Source organism: Herpailurus yagouaroundi, unplaced genomic scaffold, assembly GCF_014898765.1.
Source record: "Herpailurus yagouaroundi ecotype Mexico unplaced genomic scaffold, PumYag 161, whole genome shotgun sequence".
NCBI lineage: Eukaryota > Metazoa > Chordata > Mammalia > Carnivora > Felidae > Herpailurus > Herpailurus yagouaroundi.
Window position 1 is genome coordinate 7,025,895 of NW_024412402.1, and position 25,159 is coordinate 7,051,053.

General features: G+C 37.1%; 1 protein-coding gene across 1 annotated transcript; it reads right to left on the minus strand.

Annotated features, from left to right (window-relative positions):
• Positions 1–574: 574 nt before the first annotated feature.
• Positions 575–24,280, minus strand: NXPE4 (neurexophilin and PC-esterase domain family member 4). The gene is given in 8 exon segments (XM_040483080.1): positions 575–1,356; positions 4,229–4,435; positions 16,691–16,716; positions 16,919–17,021; positions 17,024–17,203; positions 17,206–17,355; positions 17,358–17,676; positions 23,753–24,280. Coding segments are annotated over 8 exon segments (1,620 nt in total). The 5' UTR covers positions 23,855–24,280; the 3' UTR covers positions 575–823.
• Positions 24,281–25,159: the final 879 nt, after the last annotated feature.

A 25,159-nucleotide genomic window follows, 5' to 3' on the forward strand; every position in this document is an offset into this window, starting at 1 on the left:
AAATGGCGTAGCAGAACTTGGATCCTGCCCACCAGGCACCTAAGTCCTGTTCCTCCAAGCAGTACCTGAGGGACCACCTATAGCACCCAGATTTGTACAGAGTAAGGTTTGAAAATCACAAATCTTGGACCAACTCCTTTATTTGGGAAATAGGCCCAGAGAGCTGAAGTTATCCAAAGTTGTAAAATTACTGTTGACAAAAGGACTGCAGCTCAGCTTCTTGAATGCTAGGGCACTGTGCTTTCACCTGCTATTCTATATTCCTGGAGGATAAATTCTATCAAATCAGGTTAGCTCCTAGCAGTGGGAGTTCTCAAAAGGAGAGACAAGTCAACGGATTTTAGTATCCAGGGGACCTCACTTGGAACGCTGCTCTTCTAGGATTGAGGACATGGTGAATTACCTCACAAGACTCCTCTTGCCACTTGGCAATCATCTTGAGTTGGTCTTTCACGGTAGAAAGAAGAAAATGGGACTTTCTCCAAATATTTTATGACTTTATTGCACTGAATGTCCATGAATCAGAAATTTTAACCATTTCTCCACATTCTTGCATTAGAAGTATTGACTTCCCATTTGTGAAGAGTGGCAGGACTCTTATCAAGAAGTGTAGGTCCCTTTCATGAGCATTAATTTTTTTTTTCCTCTTAAGTAGAAGCCCAATTAGAAAGAACTGATTTGGTTGAATTGGTGGTGTATGGATTAGCCATAGTGTAGATTATTTCATGCTGATTGGGAGTGCAGAGCCAAATACAGCATCTGACAGGACAGCAAACACTTCATAAATGTTTTTAATTAAGTAAATAAATTTCAGAGATGTTAGCTAGCAAATACAGTTTAACAATATATTAATTTGATTTCTGACTACAGATTGAGGCGGGTGGACACTATTTTGCGATATGCAATTGTTTTATCAGGCATCAATGATGCCCACATAGAGATCTTGAAAAATGTCCTTAATGGCAAGATACTGGATGTAACCATGAAAATCACTAAATCTTTCCACATCGGTGTGCATCTCCCTGATGTTTTCTGCCTTGATGATAACCATAATGTCTGGGCTTCTCAGAAGATGATGCTGAACAGCTTTGTGGACATTGAGGGCCCTTCAGATAAAAACATCAGTGGGGAAGGGTCTGAAATGCTGGCCCAGAGAAATAACAATGACAGTGTGTTTATCTCCTCCAGTTCTGTCAATGACTCTGGCAATGTACTCAATTTCTTTCACTGAATAGGTCAATGATCCAATCAAGGGATAACCATGTTTTTGCCACTGAATGTTGATATTCTCATCCAAGTCCACAGCAAGTTAGTATTGAAATTTTCCAGCCTCAGGCAGATCCATTGACTTCAGTGCTGATGACAGGTAATCCCCAAAATGAAAGAAGTGTAAAATTATAAAGATCATAAAGACAGAAGAAAAGGTTTGGTGTTTATCATAAGTTAATCATGACTGATTTATTACTGGTTCAACTGAAAGAATAGCTTTGAAGACTATTTGAATCAAAAGTGCTACGCAGATAAGAAATTATACATGCTCCCTTGTAGAACCATGCAAAAGCAAATTGGGGATGGAAAGCATTCAAGTAACTTCACTGGAGTGTGATGTAATTTTTTAGGTATTATTTTTGTACATTTTGTGAGCTGTAGATTAAGCTTATTTGAGGACAGAGAAAGTACTAATTCAAGTATACATTTCAAAAACCAAATAAACCTAATACTCTGTTTCCTTAAGACTGGAATTGTATTCTCTGCTTCTGCATTTCCTTTACCTATTCTTAGAATGGGATTGAGCATGTCATCTATAATAATGGTTTTACTATCCATTTGTGAAGGGCTTCATAGTTTACAAAGCATTTATTTGGATTTATACATTCATTCACCTCAAAGCGTGCTCCTCCTTTCCACACACATGTCCCCCTTATCCATTAAGAATACATTCCAAGACCCACAGTGGGTGCCTGAAACTGCAGATAGCACTGAACCGTATATATACTAGGTTTTTTCCTATACGTACATTCCTATGACAAAGTTCAATTTATAAATTAGGCACAGTAAGAGATGAACAATAAAAAGGAGAATAATTATAATATACTGGAACAAAGTTAGATAAATGTGATCTCTCTCTCAAAAGATCTTGTTGTACTGCACTCATCCTTTTTCTTTTCTTGTGATGATTTGAGATGATAAAACGCCTACATGATGAGATGCAATGAGGCGAATGATGTAAGTGCTGTGACATGGCCTTTGGCTACTACTGACCTTCTGACAATATGTCAGGAGGATTATCTTCTGCTTCCAGACCACAGGTGATTGTGAGTAACTCCAACTGTGGAAAGTGAAACCATAGATAAAAGGGGGTGAGGGGGGAACTACTGTGTCTACACCCACCCACCCACCCACCCACACAATTTAACTGCCATGTTATAGAAAACCAAGAGATGGAATGATCTGCTCAAGATTATACAGCTAGTGACAGAATCTGCACTTGAGTTTGAACTTCCTCCCAATTCTTGTGAAAACAGTCTACCCAATCTTAGAACCTATGAAAATGTAATATGAACAGAATAAAATGATGTCCTTCAAGTTTTCATCCCATAAATTAGACCTTTATTGGGGCCAGCTGCTTTGTAGTTAGAACTTCTAAGGAAAATATATATAAGAGGATTATTAATGCTTTGTAACAAGTGCCATCTTTGAAGTAAAGGGCTACATTTAAAGTTTTAACCCAGGGGGTTTGAAAATGAAGACACTGGAGCATTAGCTGAATGAAAATGGCAGTATCATTGTCTTCATTCTGCTGCTAATTTACTTCAATATCCTTGCCCCAAGCATGCTGTAAGATTTAACTTTTAACAAAATGTGTAACACACATTTTGCTACAATTTAAAAGATTAGACAAAGAGGGAGGTAACTCAGTAATTCAGTACTTTCTATAACCTAAGAGATCCACTGGTACTGAATGTGATGCTAGAGATTACCACCAGACCCTTAATTGTTTAAAGATTACCACCAAACTGAGGTGTGGAGGAGTTCAGAGGTCACAATTTAAAACTCATCCCTTCTGGTGGGAATTCTACATACTGCTCGGAGCCAAGGCCCTACTGATTCTATAGTGGGAGGATAAGCTTACCTTCTAAGTTTGAGATCACAAGAGTGGCAACATTCCAGAAAGGCCATAAGAGAGCCACATAAGGTGCACTGTCCCCAGTGATGATAGCCACGACCCAGGACACAATGGGCAAACAGTAACAGTTTTATAGGTAAGAATGCTAAGATCTACTAGTGAGTTCTGAATTACTTTTTGTGCATCCTTGGTTTAGTAAATAGAGAACAGGACTAAGATTCTAGCCACTGGATTCTAGCCCCAACCTGGATGTTAGATAACTGCATTGAAGTTTTCTAGGCACTTTCTATGTGTCTGTGTGCCTTGCAGTGTGTTAAAAATTTTATAACTACTATCTCATTTAGTATTTATAACTACCAGGTAGTATCATGTGGAGTTGATCGATGAGGAAAATGATGCACTGACAATAAGTAACATGCCAAAGGTCATGGCTCCTAAGAGGCAGAGTTTATATATGATAATACTTAAAAGCATGTGTTTTTTTTTTTTTTTTTTTGTGCCTAATTCTAACTGATGCAAAGTCATCACCTTGCTCCTGGCATCTCTCTTTTCATGCAATGATACAGTGATGATAGCTTATACCAAAGAGAACTTCACTATGTAACAAACAATTCTAAATGCATTGTATATAATACTTCATTTTACCAGGTGGGTACTATTTTCATCTGCATTTTACAGATGAAGAAACTGAGGGGGACACTAGTTATGTAAATTGCACCATATTATCCAGGTAGGACATGGAGAAGTCAAATTTTGCTTCCAGGGCAACAGGATCTAAAATCCACACTCTTAAGCATCATCCCAACTGTAGAAAATGGGCAATATCTTATGGTATTTTCAGCTCTGTTAACAATTTTCTGAGCATGCTGGATACAAACTGAGGCATGTATTCTACAGGGATAGCAATGTAATAAACCTTTTCTATACTTGCTCCCTTCCAGTCAGATAAACATATTGTTTTAAAGGAAAGGGAAGGGATGTCTGGAAAAGTTTGAGTATGTTGTGATTAAGAAATATGAAGAAGAAGCCTTTCTTATTGCTACCTTGAAATAAAAGTAATTTCTTTAAGAGATATAAATAGTAGCTTAGACTGTGGCATACTGCTGATACTGTTTTTGAAATATTCCATCCACTGGCAGATTGTGGAATCTCCCATTAGATATATAAAATTCCCTCTTAGGCATTCTTTCATTTTGATTGGAGCCAAACTACAAGAGACAGGATTCCACGTGTCTTTCCAGACATGTCTACCCGGGATTGTGGATGCCATTCCAAACTCACATTTCTTTTTCATTCGAACTGTTTTTTCTGCCAAAGAATCAGCAAGATAGGATCTTTGAAATATCACCTTATTCATGACCATTTATTAAGAATCTATTATGTTTTCTAAGTATCCTCTTAATAGGTCATGAGGGAGGTGAAAAAGCCTACTGAAACATCATCCTTTAAATGTAATAGTTTTTTTTAGTATAATTTTTTTCTGATATGAATTTTCTAAGTGATGCCCATTAACGTTCATTATAGAGAACATGTTTTCTCCCCTTTCCTGCCTCCCCAAGAAAAAGAACACTCTGGGTAAAATTTAAGCATTTATTTGCCTTTCTATGAAAGTTACCAATTCTTGCTTAGTAATAAAAACTCAATGATTTTATCATTCTATCCCTCTTTACCCCCAAGTTTGCTCCATTCTGTCACAGCACCCTAAATGCCATCATCAACCTAAATTCTTTGAACAGAGGGTCCAGAACGGCAGCATAGGAAGACCCTGAACTCATCTTCTCCCATGGACACACCAAATCTACAATTACATATACAGCAATTCCTCCTGAAAAAGTGAGGGCTGATTGAACAGCTTCTGCATGACAAACGATAGAGGGACTACATGGAGAAGGGTAAAAAGATGGGAGCATGGTAACAATAGGAGCCTCATTCCCAATGCAACAACCTCATGGAGGGGCCCACATACAGACTTCCCTATCTAAGGGCACAGCAAAAACCAGCTATTTAAAAGGCAACTAGTTTGTAAGTGAAGAAAATGCATTAACTAATCCTAGATCATCTACTAAATAGACAAGGAGCTACTGAAACGCTTTCTGGGGCTGGAGATGCTGGTAAGTGCCATTTTTTGCATTCTCCTTCCATCTTAATAGCATTGATGGGAGCAGAGTCCAAGTGCTCTAGCCAGCTTACTAGGGCTGCCCCAAGCAAGTCCTGTGCCCCTAGTTCACAACAGCTCCAGCTGCCCCTAGAAGAACCACCCCACCCTGCAACCCCCAGTTTGTGCCCTCCCAAGCTCCAACTGTCCTGCCAAGAGGCCCCAGAGTGACATGCCACAGGATTTCTCCAGGCCATGCTTTACCCAGCCATCCTGCCAAGGTGGCCTAGACTGCCCTGGCATGATATACACCAGGAACCCCTGGCACGCACCCACTCCAGACTCAGCCATCTTGTAAGGCACTGTGTGTGACAGGATCTCCTGGCCCAGGCCCACTCCAGGTCCAGCTGTCTTACCAGGGTGGCCCCAGCACAGTACACCCTAGAACCTCATGACCCATGCCTGCTACAGCGCCAGTCATTCTACCAAAGCCACCAGGCACACAGTTTACACAGGGGATGCTCCTGCACAAGGCCACACTGTTAAGACTGAGAGACATGATCATTCTGCCTATTTCATAGAAAAAAAAAAAAAAGAGTGAAGCAAAATGAGGAACTGAGAATTATGTTCCAAATGAAAAAACAAAATACCCCCTACCCCAAAACCTTAATAAAACAGAGATAAGTAATGGTTATAATGATGATCAACAAAATGGAAGAATGGAGAACTTTAAGAGTTAGAAAATATAAACAAAAAAAAAGCAGAGCCAAAGAATACAAACTGAAATGGAAAATAAACTAGAGTAAATCAGCAGTAGAGTATATACAACAGAAGAATGGGATAGCAATCTGGAAGACAGAATAGTGAAAATCACCCAAACTGAATGACACAAACACTGAAACAAATTGAAAAAATAAAAAATATAAGGATAGTTTAAGGTAGCCATGGGATAACATTAAGCATACTAACATTTACATTATAAGGATCCCAGAAGAAGAGAGAGAAGGAAATGGGCAGAAAAACTCATGTGAATAAGTAATGGCCAAAAACTTCCCTAAGCTGGAGAAGGAAACAGACATCCAGGTTCAGGAAGCACAGAGTCCCAAACAAGTTGAATCCAAAGAGATTCATACCAAGACATAGTATGCCAATTAAAATGGCAAAAGTTAAAGGTAAAAAGAGGATCTTAAATCAGGAAGAGAAGGATAACCATATACATAGAAACCCCATAAGGTTATCAGCTGATTTTTAGCAGAAACTTAGTAGGCCAGAAGAGAGTGGAAGGATATAGTTGGAGTGCTAAAAGGAAAAACTTACAATAAGGATACTCTACCTAACAAGGTTATCATTCAGAATTGGAGGAAATATGGAGTTTCCTGGACTAGCAAAAACTGAAGAAGTTAATCACCACTAGACTGGACTTATAAGAAATGATAAAAAGAAAACAGTAGGTCATATCTCTCTGTGTGTGTGTGTGTGTGTGTGTGTGTGTGAGAGAGAGAGAGAGAGAGAGAGAGAGAGAGAGAGAGAGAGAGAGAGAATTTCATTAGTAAAGGCAAATAGGCAGTAAAGGTAGTAAAGAGTCACTTAAAGAACTAGTATGAAAGTTAAACACAAAAACAGGTTAGGCCACTATAACTACAATAAGCATTTAAGGGATACACAAGATAAAAAGATGTAAAATAAGACATCAAAAAAAAAAAAACAGATGGGGGAACAAAAATGTAGTATTTTAGAATGCATTTGAACTTGAACTAACAGCTTAAATATATATATATGTGTGTGTGTGTGTGTGTATGTATATATATGAACCTTATGATATCCATAAACCAAAAACCTACAATAGATGCACAAAAGAGAAAGGAATCCAAATATAACTGTAAAGAAAGTAAGCCAAAAAAATAATAATTAAAAAAAAAGAAAATAAACCAAAAGGGAAGAGAAGAAGAAGAAAGGAATGGAGGAAACACAGAAAGAACCAGAAAGCAATGAACAAAATAGCAATAAGTACATACCTACCAGTAATTACTTCAAATTTAAATGGAGTGCTTCAATGGAGAAAAAAGAAAACACAAATTACCACTGTTAGAAATGAAAAATAAGATTTCACCAAAGATTCTGCAGACATTTAAAAAGTACCATATCATTATTACAATAAAAACGTATGCCAGAAATTTTCAAAACTTAGATGAAATGGATCAATTCTTTGAAAAATAAAACTTACCAAATCAACAAAAGATGAAATGGAAAATCTGCATAGTCATGTTCATATTATATACATTTAAAATAAAACACTTCTAAGAAAAAAGAAGGCATAGGGTGGCAAAACAGATAAAAAATAAGACCATTTTTAAGCTGCCTACAAAAACTCACTTCAGATCTAAAGACACAGAGGCTGAAAGTGAAGGAAAATAAGATATTCCATGTAAATGAAAATAAAAAGATAGTATAAAATACTCATATCAGACAAAACAGACTTTAAAACAGAAACTGTAACAAAAGACAAAGGAGGTATCACATAATGATAAAGGAGTGAATCCAAGGAAGGGATATGATGTTTGTACTATTCATGCAACCCAACATTGAAGCATCTAACTACATAAAGCAAATATTTAAAGACATAGGGGGAAATTGATAGTAATAGACTAACAGTAGGAGACTTAAATACTCCACACTTTCATTGATGGGTAGAACATCCAGACAGAAAACCAATAAGGAACAGTGGCCTTAAATGACCCATTATAGATATCCATAGAACATCTCATTCAAAAACTCCAGAACACCCATTTTTTTTAAAGATGCACATGGAACATTCTCCAGGATAGGTCACAAGTCTCATTAACTTCAAGCAGAGTGACATCAAAACAAGCATCTTTTCCAATTACAACAGTATGAAACTAGTTATCAATTACAAGAAGACCTGGAAAAAACTAAACACATTTATTAAACATGTTACTAAACAACCGATGGATTAAAACAAAATCAAAGGGGAAATAAAAATACCATGAGACAAATGAAAATGGAAACACAACTCTCCTAAATTTGTGGGATACAGCAAAACCAATTCTAAGAGAGTAATAGTAATATTGCTCTAAGAGAGTAATTGTAATTGCTATAGTAATATAGCAAGTAAGCAAACAAAAATCCCAAATTAACAATCCAGCTTTATACCTGAAGAAACTAGGGAAAAAGAACAAAGCCTAAAGTTAGAAGAAAAGATATAATAAAGGTCAGAATGGAAATAAATGAAACAGACTGAAAAAAAAATAGAAAAGATCAACGGATTAGAGCTCATTCTTTGAAAAGATAATCAATAAATGTTAAGCCAGATTCATCAATAAAAACAAGAGAACATGAAATCCTGAAATGAAAGAGGAGAGCTTACAAAATGATACTACAGATATAAAGTATCCTAAGAGATTACTATGAACAGTCACATGCCAAAAATTTGGAAAACCTAGAAGAAATGAACAGCTTTCTAACTCTGCATCATAAAGAAATAGAAAATCAGAATAGGCATTACAGGAAATGAAAGTGAGTCAGTAATTTAAAAATTTTCAAAAACCAAGGGTCCAGGACCAGACAGCTTTACAGGTGAATTCTAATCAACATCTAAAGAAAAGTTAATACCTAGTTTTCCCAAATTATTCCAAGAAATTATAAAGAAAGCAATGCTTTCAAACTATTTCACGAGGCCAGCACTACCCTGATAGCAAAACTAGGCAAAGACACTGCGCGCACTTGCGTGCGCGAGCGCACACACACACACACACACACACACACACACACACACACCATTAAAGGCCAATATTCATGATCAACTTAGATGAAAAAAATCTTTAACAGAATATTAACAAATAAAATTCAACAATACATTAAAAAGATCATATAGCACAATTGACTGGGATTTATTCCAGGAATTCAAGGAAAGTTCAGTATCTGCAAATTAATCAATGTGATATACCGTATTACCAAACTAGGATAAAAATCCTAAGATCACCTTAATAGATGCATTTTGACCAAACTCAATATACATCTATGACATGAACTCTTAAAGTGAATATAGAAAGAACAGATCTCAACGTAAGAAAGGCAATATATGACAAACCCACAGCTAACACCATACTCAAAAGAGAAAAGCTGAAAGCTTTTCCTCTAAGATCAGGAACAAGACAATAAAGTCCACTCTCATCACTTTTATTCAACATAGTATTGGAAGTCCTTGTACAGCAATCAAACAAGAAATAAATGTCATCCAAATTGGTAAGAACTATTACTATTTGGAGATAACATAATACTATACACAGGTAACCATGAAAGCTTCACCAAACTGATTTAATTAACATAAATTCAGTAAAGTTACAAAATACATAATCAGTATTCAGAAATCTGTTCTTTCTATACACTAATAACAAAGTAGCAGAAAGACAAATTAAGAAAACAATTCCAATTATACTTGCATCAAAAAGAATAAAATACGTAAGAATAAATTTAACAAAGGAGATTTAAAACCTATCAACTGAAAACGTAAGAAACTGATAAAAGAAATTAAAGATGACAAAACCGTATGGAAAAATATAGCATGCTCACGATAGAAGAATATTGTTAAAACGTCCATACTACTCAAGGCAATGTACAGATTCAATGCAACACTACTCAAAATATGAATAGTTTTTAAAGAACCAGAACACATATTCCTAAAATTTGTTTGTTACCACAAAAGACCCTGAACTGTGAAAGCAATCTTGAGAAAAAAGACCAAAGCTGGAGGTATCATAGTCTGATTTCAAACTATACTACAAAACTGTAGTAATCAAAACAGTATGTTACTGGCACAAAACAACACATAGATCAATAGAGTAGAATAGAGATACCAGAAATAAACCCACACTCATGTGGTCAATTCGTGTATGAAAACAGAGCCAAGAACATGCAATGGGGAAAACACAGTCTCTTCAATATATGGTACTAGGTTTCCTTTTTTAAGATTACTTTAGCTATTTGGGTTTTTTTCTGGTTCCATACAAATTTTAGAATTGTTTATTCTAGCTCTGTGAAGAATGCTTGTGTTATTTTGATAGGGATTGCATTGAACGTGTAGATTGCTTTGGGTAGTATTGACATTTTAACAATATTTGTTCTTCCTATCCAGGAGCATGGAATGTTCTCCATTTCTTTGTGTCTCCTTCAATTTCCTTCATATGCTTTCCATAGTTTTCAGCATACAGATCTTTTACCTCTTTGATTAGGTTTATTCCTAGGTATATAATTATTTTTGGAATTGTAAATGGGATCAATTTCTTGATTTCTCTTTCTGCTGCTTCATGTTTGGTGTATAGAAATGTAACCAATTTCTGTATGTTGATCTTGTATCTTGCAACTTTGCTGAATTCATACATCAGATATAGCAGGTTTGGGGTGGTGTCTTTGGGTTTTCTGTGTAGCAGATCATGTCATCTGCAAAGAGTTAAAGTTCGACTTCTTCCTTGCTAATTCGTATGCGTTTTATTTCTTTATTTTTGTATGAGGCTAGGACTATACTAGGACTTGCAGTACTATGTTGAACAACAGTGGTGATAGTGGACTTTACCTGTCATGTTCCTGACCTTAGGGGGAAAGCTCTCAGTTTTTCCCCACCGAGGATGATATTAGCTTGTGGGTCTTTTTTATATGGCCTTTATCATGTTGAAGTGTGTTTCATCTATCCCTACTCTCTTGAGAGTTTTTATCAAGAAAGGATGCTGTATTTTGTCAAATGCTTTTTCTGCATCTATTGACAGAATCCTATGATTCTCATCCTTTCTTTTTATTAACGTGGTATATTATGTTGACTGATTTGCGACTACTGAACCAGTCCTGCAGGCCAGGAATAAATCCCACTTGATCATGGTGAGTTTTTTTTTTTAATGTTTATTTTTGAGAGAGAGAGAGAGAGAGAGAGAGAGAGAGAGAGAGAGAGAGAAAGAGAAAAAGAGAAAGAGAAAAACAAAGAGAAAGGGGCAGGCAGAGAGGCAGAGTGAGAGGGAGACACAGAATCCAAAGCAAGCTCCAGGCTCTGAGCTTTCGGCACAGAGCCTGATGCAGGGCTTGAACTCATGAACTGTGAGATCATGATCTGAGCTGAAGGTGGATGCTTAACCAACTGAGCCACCCAGGCACCCCTGTGAATAATTCTTTTAATGTACTGTTGAATTCAATTTGCTAGGATCTTGTTGAGAATGGTTCATCAGGAATATTGACCTGTAAGTCTCCTTTTTAGTGGGGTCTCTGGTTTTGGAATCAAGGTAATGCTGTCTTCATAGAATGAGTTTGGAAGCTTTCCTACCATTTCTATTTTTTGGAACAGTTTGAGAAGAACAAGTATTAACTCTTCTAACTGCCTGGTACAATTCCCCTGGGAATTCCTGTCTGGCACAGGACTTGTTTGTTGGGAGATTTTTGATTACTGTTTCAATTTCCTTGCTGGTTATGACTCTGTTCAAATTTTCTAATTATTCCTGTTTCAGTTTTGGTGGTTTGTGAGTCACTAGGAATTTGTCCGTTTCTTCCAGATTGCCCAGTTTGTTGGAATATAATTTTTCATAGTAGTCTCTTATAATTGTTTGCATTTCTAAGGTGTTGGTGGTGACATCTCTTTCATTCATGATTTGATCTATCTGGGTACTCTCTCTTTTCTTTTGGGTAAGTCTGGCTAGGGGTTACTAATTTTGTTTATTCGTTCAAAGAACCAGCATTGGGAGGCCTGGGTGGCTCAGTCAATTAAGCATCTGACTTTGGCTTGGTCATGATCTCATGGTTTGTGGGTTTGAACCCCGTGTCAGGCTCTGTGCTGACAGCTCAGAATGTGGAGCCTGCTTCAGATTCTGGGTCTCCCTCTTGCTCTGCTCCTCCCCTGCTCATGCACACTCACTCTCTCAAAAATAAACAAACATAAAAAAAAAAAACCAAAAATAAAGAACCAGCATTTAGTTTCATTGATCTGTTCCACAGGGGTTTTTTTGTTTGTTTGTTTTGGTTGTTTGTTTCTATATCAAAGCTAGAAGCATCACAATTTCAGATTTCAAAGCTTGATTATAAAGTTGCAATCATTAAGGCAGTATGGTATTGGCACAAAAACAGATCAATGGAACATAATAGAGAACTCAGAAATGGACCCACAAACATAATGGCAACTAGTCTTTCATAAAGCAGGTAAGAGTATCCAATGGAAAAAAGTCTCTTCAGCAAACGGTGCTGGGAAAACTAGAGAGCAGCATGAAGAATGAATCTGGACCAAATTTTTACACTATACACAAAAATAAATTCAAAATGGATGAAAGACACAAATGTGAGACAGGAGGCATCAAAACCCTACACAAAAAAACAGGCAGTAATCTCTCTGACTTTGGCTGCAGCAACTTCTTTATAGACGTGTCTGTGGAGGCAAGGGAAATAAAAGCAAAAAAGAACTATTGGGACCTCATTAAGATAAAAAGCTTCTATACCGCAAAGGAAACAATCAAGAAAACCTAAAGGCAACCGACGGAATAGAAGATATTTACAAACGACATATCGGATAAAGGCTTAGTATCCAAATTCTATGAAAAACTTATCAAACTCAACACCCAAAAAATCAAATAATCCAGTGAAGAAGGGACAGAAGACAAGAACAGACACTTTTGCAAAGAAGACATCCAGATGGCTGACACATGAAAAGATGCTCAACATCACTCATCATCAGGGAAATACAAATCAAAACCTCAATGAGATACCACCTCACACCAGAATGGGAACGGCTGAAACGAACAACTCAGAAAACAACAAATGTTGATGAGGATGCAGAGAAAGGAGAACACTTTTGCACTGTTGGTGGAAATGCAAAGTTGCAACCACTCTTCAAGACAGCGTTGAGTTTCCTCAAAAAATTAAAAATATAACGACCCTGTGACCCAGCAATTGCACTACTAGGTATTTATCCAAAGGATACAAAAATACTAATTCAAAGGGGAACATCCACCCCAATGTTTATAGAACCATCAGTAAGAGCCAAATTATGGAAAGAGCTCAAATGTCCATCAAGTGATGAATGGATAAAGAAGATTGGTAAATATGCATATACACAATGGAATATTACTGGGTAATCAGAAAGAATGTAATTTTGTAATTTGCAACAATGTTGATCGAACTAGAGTATATTATGCTAAGTGAACTAAGTCAAAGACAGATATCATGATTTCACTCAAATGTGCAATTTAAGAAACAAAACAGATGGACATAGGGGAAGGGAAGAGAAAATACGATAAAAACAGGGAAGGAGAGAAACCATAAGAGTCTCTCAAATACAGAGAACTGAAGGTTGCTGGAGGGGAGATGGGTGGGGGGATGGGCTAAATGGGTGATGGGCATTAAGGAGGGCACTTGTTGGGATGAGCACTGGGTGTTATATAGAAATGATGAATCACTGGTTTCTACTCCTGAAACTGATTGTACACTGTATGTTAGCTAACTTGAATTTAAATAAATAAATCAATTAAAAACAAAACAAAACTAAAAAAAATAAATGGCATTTGGAAAACTGGACAGCTACATGTAAAAGAATGAAACTGGATCATTATCTGATACCATATCCAAAAACAAATTCAAAATATATTAAAAGACTTGAATTTAAGACCTGAAACCATAAAACTCCTAGAAGGCATAACTAATTTGACACTGGTTTTAGCAATACTTTCAGGGAACAATTTCCTAAGACGAGGGCAACAATAGCTCATATATACAAATGGGATCACGTCCAACTAAAAAGCTTTTGCACAGTCAAGTAAACCAACTAAACAACACAACAACCTACTGAATGGAATCATAATCCTGTAAGTGGTTAATATCCAATATATATAAAGAACTTATACAACTTAGTGTAACTCCTCCTACCCCCAACAATCTGGTATTGAGCACAGGACATGAAGAGATTTTTTTTTTTTCCACAGAAGACATAGAGATGTCTAAAAGACACATGATAACATGCTCAACATCATTAATCAATAGGCAAATGCAAATCAAAGCCACAATGAGATAGCCAATTTGATGGCTGTGAAGTGTTATCATGAAAAATACAAAAACTAACAAGGGTTGATGAGGACGTAGAGAAAAGGGAACCCTGTGCAGTGTTAGTGGGAATGTAAATTGAAGCAGACACTATGGAAAACAGTACGGAGTCCTCTCAAAAAAATTAGAAGTAGAAATAGCAGAGGAATCACTAATTCCACTTTGGGGTATTTATTTGAAAAAAACAAGAACACGAATTTGAAAAGTCATATGCGCCCCTATGTTTACTGCAGCATTATTTACACTAGCCAAGATATGGAAGCAAGCTAAGGGCCTACCAATAGGTGAATGTATAAAGAAAAGGTGTGTATGTAAATATATACACACACATATACATTTTGTAAATATATATACCCCCTCCACCCACCCACACACACACACACACACACACACACACACACACACACACACAATGGAATGCAAGTGAACCATAAAAAAGAATGAGATCTTGCCATTTACAATAGCAGGGATGAACTTACAGGGTATTATGCTAAGTGAAATAAGTCTGACAGGAGAAGACAAATGCCCTATAATTTCACTTATATGCAGAATTTAAAAAAATAAAACAAATGAACAAAACAAAGCAGGACACACAGATACGGAAAACTGTTAGCTGAGTGGGGAGAGATTAGGGTGTAGGTGAAATAGGTGAAGGTGATTAAAAGGTACAAACTTCCAGTTGTAACATAAATAAGTCATGGGGGTGTAAAGTACATGTTACACTGTAATAATTTTGCATGGTGACATGGTAACTGGACATCATGGGGATTTCTTAATATATAAAAATTTCTAATCACTATGACATATACTGAAGACAATAGGAAAGTGCATGTCAATTATACTTCAGTAAAAAAAGGAGACTTAACAGAAGTAAAAAAGAAAAATACTCATAAATCCTTTGAGTGAAATGCAGAGTAACATAAAAAATAATTAAGAACTAGTTTGTTTTGGCACTTGGGCAGTTCACATGGATAAGATTGCAGGCTAGAGTCGAGTCCAAGATACGCCAGGTATTAACCCATTAGTCAGTGGTTTGTGAAGAGTCTGGGAATCTGAGTGGCTACTGGGGACTATTCACCAACCACAAAAATAGTTTAATGTTCAACTGGCAGGAGCGTATTTGTGTATCCTGGGTATCTCAAAAAATGGCATCTCTTCTTTTAGGTACATATTTACACTTCAGTGTAAGTTTACCAGCAATTATCAATCTGTTAATGCTGAATTTACAGAGACACAAAAGATTTTCCCTTAAATCATTTGAAAGAGAGATTTCTTCAGATATTTGCAGTCAAAGAAATTGAAGAGAAATTAATAAATCTAAGTGTGGAAGTGCTATTTTATATGTTAGAATGTTTTGAAAGGCAGCAAAAACCAAGAGGGGAAACTGTAATGAACTTTTTTTTTCTAATTTTTGAGCGAGAGAGAATGCATGCACACACACATGCACACACGCAAGTGGGGGGAGGGCAGAGACAGGGAGAGAGAATCCCAAGCAGGCTTTGTGCCATCAGTGCAGACCCTGATGTGGGTTTCAAAACTCATGAATGGTGAGATCCTGACTTGAGTTGAAATCAAGAATTGGACCCTTAACCGACTAAGGTGCCCAGGCACCCTCTCCCAACTTTGTTTTAATGAACTAACTCTTAGATGGTAGGTTGCAAACCTTTAGATGGTTATTTTTAGGTTCTTAGTGATGTGGGAAGGGGATGATGGTGGTGATGTGGAGAGGTAAACACCTAGGTGTAAATTGGGAGAGAATTTTGATATTTGAAGGTTACTGTGTTGGATGATCAGGTAATTTCTTGCCGATTAATAGATTAATGGTGAGTTCCACTTCTTAAAACAGGTTTATGATAGCCTAGTGATTCCAATCATCCATTCACTTGGGTAACTGATATCTTGGCCCACCACAGAGAAGCCTGATACGCAGAGTACCAACAGGACTGATAACAATCAACAAGTCACCTGAAGAAAGAAACGCTTTAAATGGATTTAGTACTGGCACCTGGTCAGCTCAGTAGGTTAAATGTATGACTTTTTGGTATCAGCTCAGGTCATGATCTTGCTGTCCATGGGATTGAGCCTCACATTGGACTCTGTGATGACAGCATGGAGTCTGGGATTCTCGCTCTTCCTCTCTCTCTGCCCCTCCCCTGTATATTCTCTCTCTCTCACAATAAATAAATATTGAAAAATAAATGGGTTAACATTAAGCACGAGTCATTAATTATCTACTGCTTCGGTTACTTCTTAATTCTACAAACTGACTACTGTACCCACAGTTCTAGGCCACTGATTACATTTCCCTTTCTTTGTTTACTAGGGTTTACCAGGGGGTGCAGATACCCGGAAGATGTGCAAGGTAATTTACAGAAGTAAGAATATACTCGAGCACTTATTTACATGTATATTTCTGATTCCCTTTTAGTGTTTATTCTGTTTATGTACCTTTTTGTTTCAATGATAAGGGTTAAATATTCACAAGGATTGGGGACTACTGGAAAGTAAACACTGTCCCCAAATGAATTCAAAGACCTTTTCTAAAATGGCTCTTTATAGAGTCCCAAAATGGACATACTCCTAGCACTTTCACTAGATCAACGCTAAATCATTACTGTATTTTCCCAGGTAGTCTCCAGACTATAATTATTTACCTTTCGAAGAGTCTCCATTCTTGTTTGCTGAGACAAGAAACATCCTTGTTTTTGGAATGCATGTGAGTGCAGCACAGGGCATGTGCTGAGGTCTCACACAGTAGAAGGCTACTTGCTCTTGAGTATCCAGGTATGCACATAGCTCAGTGCTTGAGTTTAAAACCAGGGCACAATCAGTATTGACAGGGGAGGTGCCCCTGGCAATCTGGCCTGTGAAGATCGCCCTGTCATAGCCTTGGTTCCTTGCCTCCAGAGAGCCGACACTCCTTCCCTGGGGTGGATGAGCAGAAGAGACAGAGATACCCGGCCTTCCCAGGGTGAAGCTGTCAAGATGCCATTGTTGAACTCTGTCGCCTTTCCTGAAGCACCTGCCTTCAGATCTGGGGAGGACATCCTGGCCTCAGGAAATCCCCACCATACATCTTCCTGTGTCCCAAGTGGCCCCTTACTTCCAGAAGGAGGTCTAGCTGATCCCCCCGGCAGTAGGCGTCTCGAGGGTGAAGGACAGTGGCTCTGCTGTGTGCAGCACTGGTGGTGGTGTTCACGTAGGTGAAAGGTCTGGGTGGGATCAGCTGGTCTAGTTTCTCCATGATTCCCTTTATTCTCAGCTCAGTCTCTGCTGATCAAACTACTGGATGCAGTGGTACTTCAGGACATGAAGGCTTCATGATAAAACTCCAGTGATAGTGGGAGATGGGCATCTTAAGTGTAGTCCATATCTGAGGTGATAATGAATATAATAAAGAACATAGACAATGTCTTTATGTAATATCATCATTTTTGGTAGGCTAGCCAACTTCGATCTTTTATAGAATAAGAGCAGATGCAAAACCTGAAATAAAATGATATGGAGATTTTATTATCATGTATGTTTCATGGGAAAAATAAGTTTCCTCAAATTTGGTGGTGGAACTGCACGTTTCACCAGCTAATCTATTTTGGGTTCTAGGATCTTCTTCCCTAAAGTGGTGATGATAAAATACACTTTTACTGGGGCACCTGGGTGGCTCAGTTGGTTAAGCATCTGACTTCAGCTATTCTGAACTCACAATGTGAACAATCTGAACTCAGCTATTCTGAACTCAGTTGGTTAGGCATCTGAGTTCAGCTATTCTGAACTCACAATTTGTGAGTTCAAGCCCCGCTTCAGGCTCTGTGCTGACAACTCAGAGCCTGGAGCCTACTTCAGATTCTGTGTTTCCCTCTTTCTCTGCCTCTCCCTCACTCTTGCTCTCTCTCTCTCTCTCTCAAAAATAAATGACCATTAAAAAAATTTTTTTTTAAATACACTTTTGCTGGGCAATTGTGAAGACAGGAAAAATTGTTTTTTAACTGCAGAGCACACAATTTTTATTGCTGTTTTATTATTTAATCTTAAAGCTAGAACTCAGTCATTAAAAATATTCTTAAGAAAATGTTTAAGATGCAGGGGGATTTTATGTAAGATATGATTTTTTTTCTGTTCTTTTATACTCTGCTTAAACATTTTGTGATATTTATTAGTATTTTTCATATTGTTCTAGTTAGGAGATAATCAACATAGGTTTATAAAAATATCTATTTTCTAATCATAAAATACAACTGATTATTAAAATGCTTTTTTTTTTAGAGTTTATTTATTTTGAGAGAGAGAGAGAGAGAGTGTGGGGGGGCACACATGTGAACAGGGGAAGGAAAGAGACAAGGAGAGAAAATCCCAAGCAGGCTCTGGGCTGTCAGTGTGGAGCCCAACATGGGGCTTGACTCACAGAACATGACCTGAGCTGAAATCAAGGATCAGAAACTTAGCCCACTGAGCCACCCAGGTGCCCCTGAAATAACATTGATTATTAAAAATGGGAGATGTGAAACTGTATAGGGGATATAAATCAGTGATAATTATACCAACCATTGATAATTATTATTAATCTTATGGTGATTTTTCTTTCATTTTTCTGTATGCCATTTAAAATGATTATGAACAAATTAAATAATACCAATGAATTTTGATTTAAAAATAGTATTGTTAAAAACTTCACCTTATGTCACTGGCTCATATAGTATTCCAGCCTATGGATACAACTTAACAGTTTACCTATTTCCATCTTTGTATTTTTATTGCATTCAACTTTTATAATCCTGTGAAGAACACTTTTGGTATAAATCTTTGCAATCCAAGTTATTTGCTGAGAACTCAGAAACAGAATTATTGGTCCAAGGTGGTGAATACTGTTAAAGCTCTTAACACATGATGGCAAATAGTTTTCCAGAAATGTGGTGCTAATTTGTGCCTGAAGGAGAAGTGAATGAGAATTGTAGTCTTACAACAAGCTTTCGACACTGGCTAGCTCAATTTTAGAGATATTTACCTGGATTAAAACCTAACTCTGTCACCCACTAGTTACACAATCTTGGTTAAGTTTGTTAACTTCTCTGTTCGTCAGTTTCATCATCTAAAAAACTGAGTCATAAAGATACACACCTTATATGTTATTTTATTAATGGACTAACATGAAAAACATTGGGAATGGTACCTGGTACACACTAAGTGTTTGTATTACCATCCCTGGTATTTGATAAAAATGCTTTTATAAAGAAAAATATCAACATATCAAATAACAAAATGATAATCATAGTAATTATAGTAATATCTCACAATTTTCAATAAAGGCAGAATAACTTGTGTTAGACCAATTCTGCAGATAACAATAAACCAAAAACAAAGAAAATCCTTCCCATAGCGCTAGAGAGTTACCACTAGCAGGTTGACACTGGAGGGAAGTTGAAACTTGGAATAAGGAACAGCACTGGGCTTGCATTGTAAGGGGTGCTAACTCAAGTTCTTCAAACAGAAGGGAAATTCAACCAATAGAAACATGGATATTCTGGAAGGAATGAAAAACACCAGAAATGCTAACAATAAGGATAAATATAAAATTCTAAATGTTTGTCTCCTAATTTCTTTAAAATGAATGTAATTATTATTATTTTTTAAAAGTTTTTTCTTAAGTTTATTCATTTATTTTGAGAGAGAGAGAACACGAGCACAGCAGAGGGCGAGAGAGGGAATCCCAAGCAGGCTCTGCACTGTCAGCACAGAGCCCAATGAGGGGATCCATCTCATCTACCATCAGATCATGACCTGAGCTGAAACCAAGAGTCAGATGCTTAACTGACTGAGTGCCCCAAAATGTTTGCTTATTTTTGAGGGAGAAAGAGCCCAAGCTGGGGAGAGACAGGGGCACAGAGGATCCAAAGCAGGCTCCATGCTGACAGCAGCCAGCCTGATGCGGGGCCTGACCTCACAAACTGTAATTTCATGACCTGAGCCAAAGTCGGATGCTCAACTGGCTAAGCTACCCAGGCACCCCTAAAATGCATGTAATTATTTAAAGTAAAAACCAATTTTGTCATAATATGAAAACTACAACATAAAGAATGGGGAGATGAGTCAATGGAAGTTAATAGTTGAAAGGTTATTACAGATTACATGAAGTAGCACGATATTAACTATAAAAGAGTGTATATAATAATACCTACAGGAAACACTTAAAAAAAAACCTTATAGCTGTAAAAATAATAAAGAAACTAAAAGGAAATTCTAAAAAAATTCAATTCATCCCAAAAGAGGAACAGAAGGGCCAAAGAGAAAACAAACAGCAAGTTGGTGGATTTAAATCTAGTGATTAATTTTATTAACAGTAAATTGCCTAGGGCACCTGGGAGGCTCAGTTAGTTCAGCTTCTGACTCTTGATTTTGGCTCAGTTCATCATCTCATGGTTAGCGATTTCAAGCCCCACATTAGGCTCTGCACTTACAGCATGGAGTCTGCTTGGAATATTCTCTCTCTCTCTCAAAATAAATAAATATAAACATTAAAAAACCAGTAATTTGACTAAGCATATTTTTTTTAATTTTTATTTTTAAGTAATCTCTACATACAATTTGGGTTTGGACTCATAGCCCCAGGATCAAGAGTCATGTGATCTATTGACTAAGCCAGCCAAGTGTCTCTATTTGCTGTCCAACAAGAATGTAGGTTAAGTATGAAGTTATCTACAGACTGGAAGTGAATGGATGGAAATTAATATACCATTTAAGCATAAAAAAGCTAATATTAAAATAGACTTCAAGACAAAACATGTTACCAGACATAAAGATGGACATTTACAAGTGGTAAGAGTCAATTTGCTAGAAACATAGGAATCATAAGTGTGTATGTGCCTACACATCCATGTATTTATATGTGAAAAAAAAAATGACAGAATTCAAGGGACAGATCAAGAAATTCACAATAATTAGAAACTTAAAAACCTATTTTAGTTGCTATAGGAACTAGATAAGAAATAAATAATAAACTAGAAGATAGGAACATTATCAGAGTACTTTCTTAATCATCAGATATTATCAGATAATTCTCAGAATTTTTAATTGTTATAACTTCAAATAAAAAATTTAATTTTTAGTATGATAGAATTATACTCTGTGCAAAAAACTTGTTGGTGAAAATAAATAGGAAACTCCTGATTCAAGAAGGAGGACAAGGGATATATTATAGCCTCAATTTCCCACAGAATGAAAGACAGAAAAATAAAAAACTTAAAACTTTCTAAGTATTCTTGGAAATAGGAAGAGGTACCTTAATTAGACCATAATTTATAAGAAGTCTGAAAAAGAGGGGGGCTTGGCTGGCTCAGTCAGTAGAATACATGACTCTTGATCTTGGGGATCCTGAGTTCAAGCCCCACATTGGGTGGAGAGATTACTTAGAAAGAAACAAAGAAACAAAGAAACAAACAAAGAAATGTCAACAGTAAAAGGCAGGGAAAGTAAAAGGCAGGGGAGATTAGATCAAGGAAGAAAACCATGGCTCCAAATGCATGTCAGTGAGAGTTCTGCAGAAGATGGAAACCACTTCAGGGCTACTACAAACCTGGAGGAAATTGATGATTGGATTAAGAGGTGGTAAAGGAGTGGCCCATAGGAGGAGTATTGGGATGGTTAATACTTCCCTATTTTTCCCCTTGTGCATGGCCAGGCAGATAGAAATGGGAACTTTTGTACTCTACTGTGAGTAAAAGCTATAGATATTTAAGTTTGAGGATGCAGGGTAGGACCCTGCATGTGTGGCAACACCCTAGACAAATGCAGAGCATTTATTGCCTTGAGTACTTTCTGCAGCTGAGCTACAAACACGCTGGAGAAAATAGGTAACAGTACTCAGAGGCCTGGCCACCACAGAATCTTAAGTATAAGAATGTACACCCAGCCAAGAATTAGTCAAAATTTTATGAAAGCCAACTCATGAAAGAAAAGGTATTAAGTTCAATAAAGAGAAAACAAAGTAATAGAAACAGAAAAAGCAAAACAAGACTTTAAAGCAAGTATATTTCTATCCTCAGAGAAATTCCAGGTGATCTTTGCATCCATAAATTAATGAATCAGAGACCATGGAAAACAAAATCTTGTTGTTCAATATGCAAAAGTCAACTGTATTCCTTTACATCAGCAACAAGGAATTAGAAAATGTATTTAAAAAACACTATTTAGGGGCGCCTGGGTGGCGCAGTCGGTTAAGCGTCCGACTTCAGCCAGGTCACGATCTCGCGGTCCGTGGGTTCGAGCCCCGCGTCGGGCTCTGGGCTGATGGCTCAGAGCCTGGAGCCTGTTTCCGATTCTGTGTCTCCCTCTCTCTCTGCCCCTCCCCCGTTCATGCTCTGTCTCTCTCTGTCCCAAAAATAAATAAACGTTGAAAAAAAAAATTAAAAAAAAAAAAACACTATTTACAACAGCAACAAAAAACTTATAAAATAATGCCTAGTTATAAATCTAATAAAAGATATACAAGACATATACGCAAAAATTTTAAAATTTACTGAATGATCTTAAAGACCTAATAAATGGAGAAAGATTACATGGTGCTAAAGACCAAAATAATGTTATGAACATGTCAGTTTTCCCAAGTTGATCTACATGGTTAATATAAGGCACATAAAATTTAAGTAAGATTTTTTCCAGCAAATTTGGCAGACCAACTGTAAAACATATAAAGAGTAAAGGGTCAAAACCAGCCAGGAACATTGTGAACTAGATTAAGCAAAGGTAACTTGACCTACAAGTTTTTAAGAGTAACTATGAAGCAAATTATTATTATATTAATTATAGCAATGCAGCATTGATATGGGGAAGATATATTAGTCAGTGGAGTAGTACAAATGGAGGAGGATCTGTACTTATCAGAAATTTTGATATATGACAAAAAATGTCTTGACAAATCAGCAGTGAAGAAAACTACCACAAAATAAGAACGGAAAAGCTGATCATCCATAAGGAAACAAAAATCAGCCAAGAAAAAAACTCAGATCCGTCACAGGATTAAATGTCTAAAGCAACCTTTAAAGGTTTAAATAGAATATTTAGATAAATAATCTGACACCGAAATAGGGAAGGGTTTCTTAATACTCAAAAAGAATCAGCTGTTTATAAAGGCGGATTTTACTATATTTTACTATATCAACATGAAAAGGTGTTGTGCAGAAATGTCATTAAAGAAATGAACAAACAAGCTACACATGGGAAGAAAATGATCACAGATGTGTATGTAAGTGACAGAGGAAGAATGTGTGCATGCGTGCACGCGCATACACACACACTCTATTATCATCTCCTGTGCTGCGTAATGGTTACCAAACATGTTAGTTCTTCAAGGTTGTGTAAGCTTTTCAAATTCCCTTACTACGATGTATAACTCTGGTTGTTTGGACTTTCCTAGAACAGGTGAAGTAGGAAGTAAAATTATACTTCTGTTAAGACACAGAAAGAGATTCCATTGTGGAGTGTTGGAAAACTGTAAACGTGATCCAGGAGGCAAATATAAACAGTACCAACAGTAACTTACGATTTTTCATACTTGTCATGATTAGGATCCCACAAGAGAGAATACAAAACAAACATAGGCAGAAAAGAAATGCAGAAACACATTAAAAATGTCTAACTCCTGATTCTTTTGTTCTAAGTTTCTACCAGCACAGAACCCTGCCTCCCTCCCACCCCAGCATCTCTTACTATCCCGCCAACGGCCACCTTTGGCTATCAACTTGTCCCTTCAACTGAAGCGCTATTCTGAGACATGAGAGCCCACCATGGACTCTATGAAACTGAGCTGTTAATGGCCGGTAAGATGCAGGATTGCTAATGTTGAGGTCAAGTCTCCTGGCTAGTTTTTCACCTAACAGGTTTATTATACTCTTCCCTTAAACACAAAATGTAGACACAGAACACCTTGGCAAATGTTGACCGTGATCGTCATGTTATCCCCGGGCCCTTTTAATATAACTTGATTTTCCCAGCATCTTTGTTATAATTCTTATTACGTTCCTTATTCTTAACTAGCCTTTTTAGTATCACTGAAGATTGAAAAGATTTTAAAACTTACATTTAAAAACTTCAATGTTTTTCCATTGTCAACATCTTAATTTCTGTCTTTGTGCAAGAACTTCAAGTTGTATTTTAAAAGCATACTGCTTAGTGGTTCTTGGGTGGCTCATTTGGTTAGGCGGCTGACTTCGGCTCAGGTCATGATCTCATGGTTGATGAGTCTGAGCCCTGCACTGGGCTCTCTGCTGTCAACACAGAACTCACTTCGGATCCTCTGTTCCCATCTCCCTCTGCCCTTCCCCCACTCCTGCTCTTGCTCTCTAAAAAATAAATAAGCATTAAAAAAAAGATTGCTCGAGTGCTTCCTTTCTAAAATTTTCCATCTTTCAAATGACTCTCCCCTAGAAACACCTCCTATCCTAGATTCCCAGTTTATACATAGACATTAGAAGTTTGGATACCCAAGAAAAAATATTACCTTTTCCCTCACCTGCACAGTTGTGAAAATGTTTTCATACCTTTAAAGATTGTGTTTAATATACATAGGAACTACCATAAGCTGAGTGTTGAGGCTTTGTTCTGAAGCCACAAGAGTACAACTGGGGTGCATCTCCTCTGCGCCAAAAGAAAACACAGGCCAAGTTGCCTGCAGGCTTTTAACTTGGAAACACAATCTTCTGCTTATTTCAGCAAAGCTATCCGGCATGCCAACTCCACCTTAAGGGGGTGTCTGAATCACAAGCTGTGGTTATCAGTTCATGCAGAATGGGGGAGGAAAAATGAAATTCTTCGAATAACTTTAATGTCTTTAGACTTCATTAGTCTAGTTATAGTACATACACAAT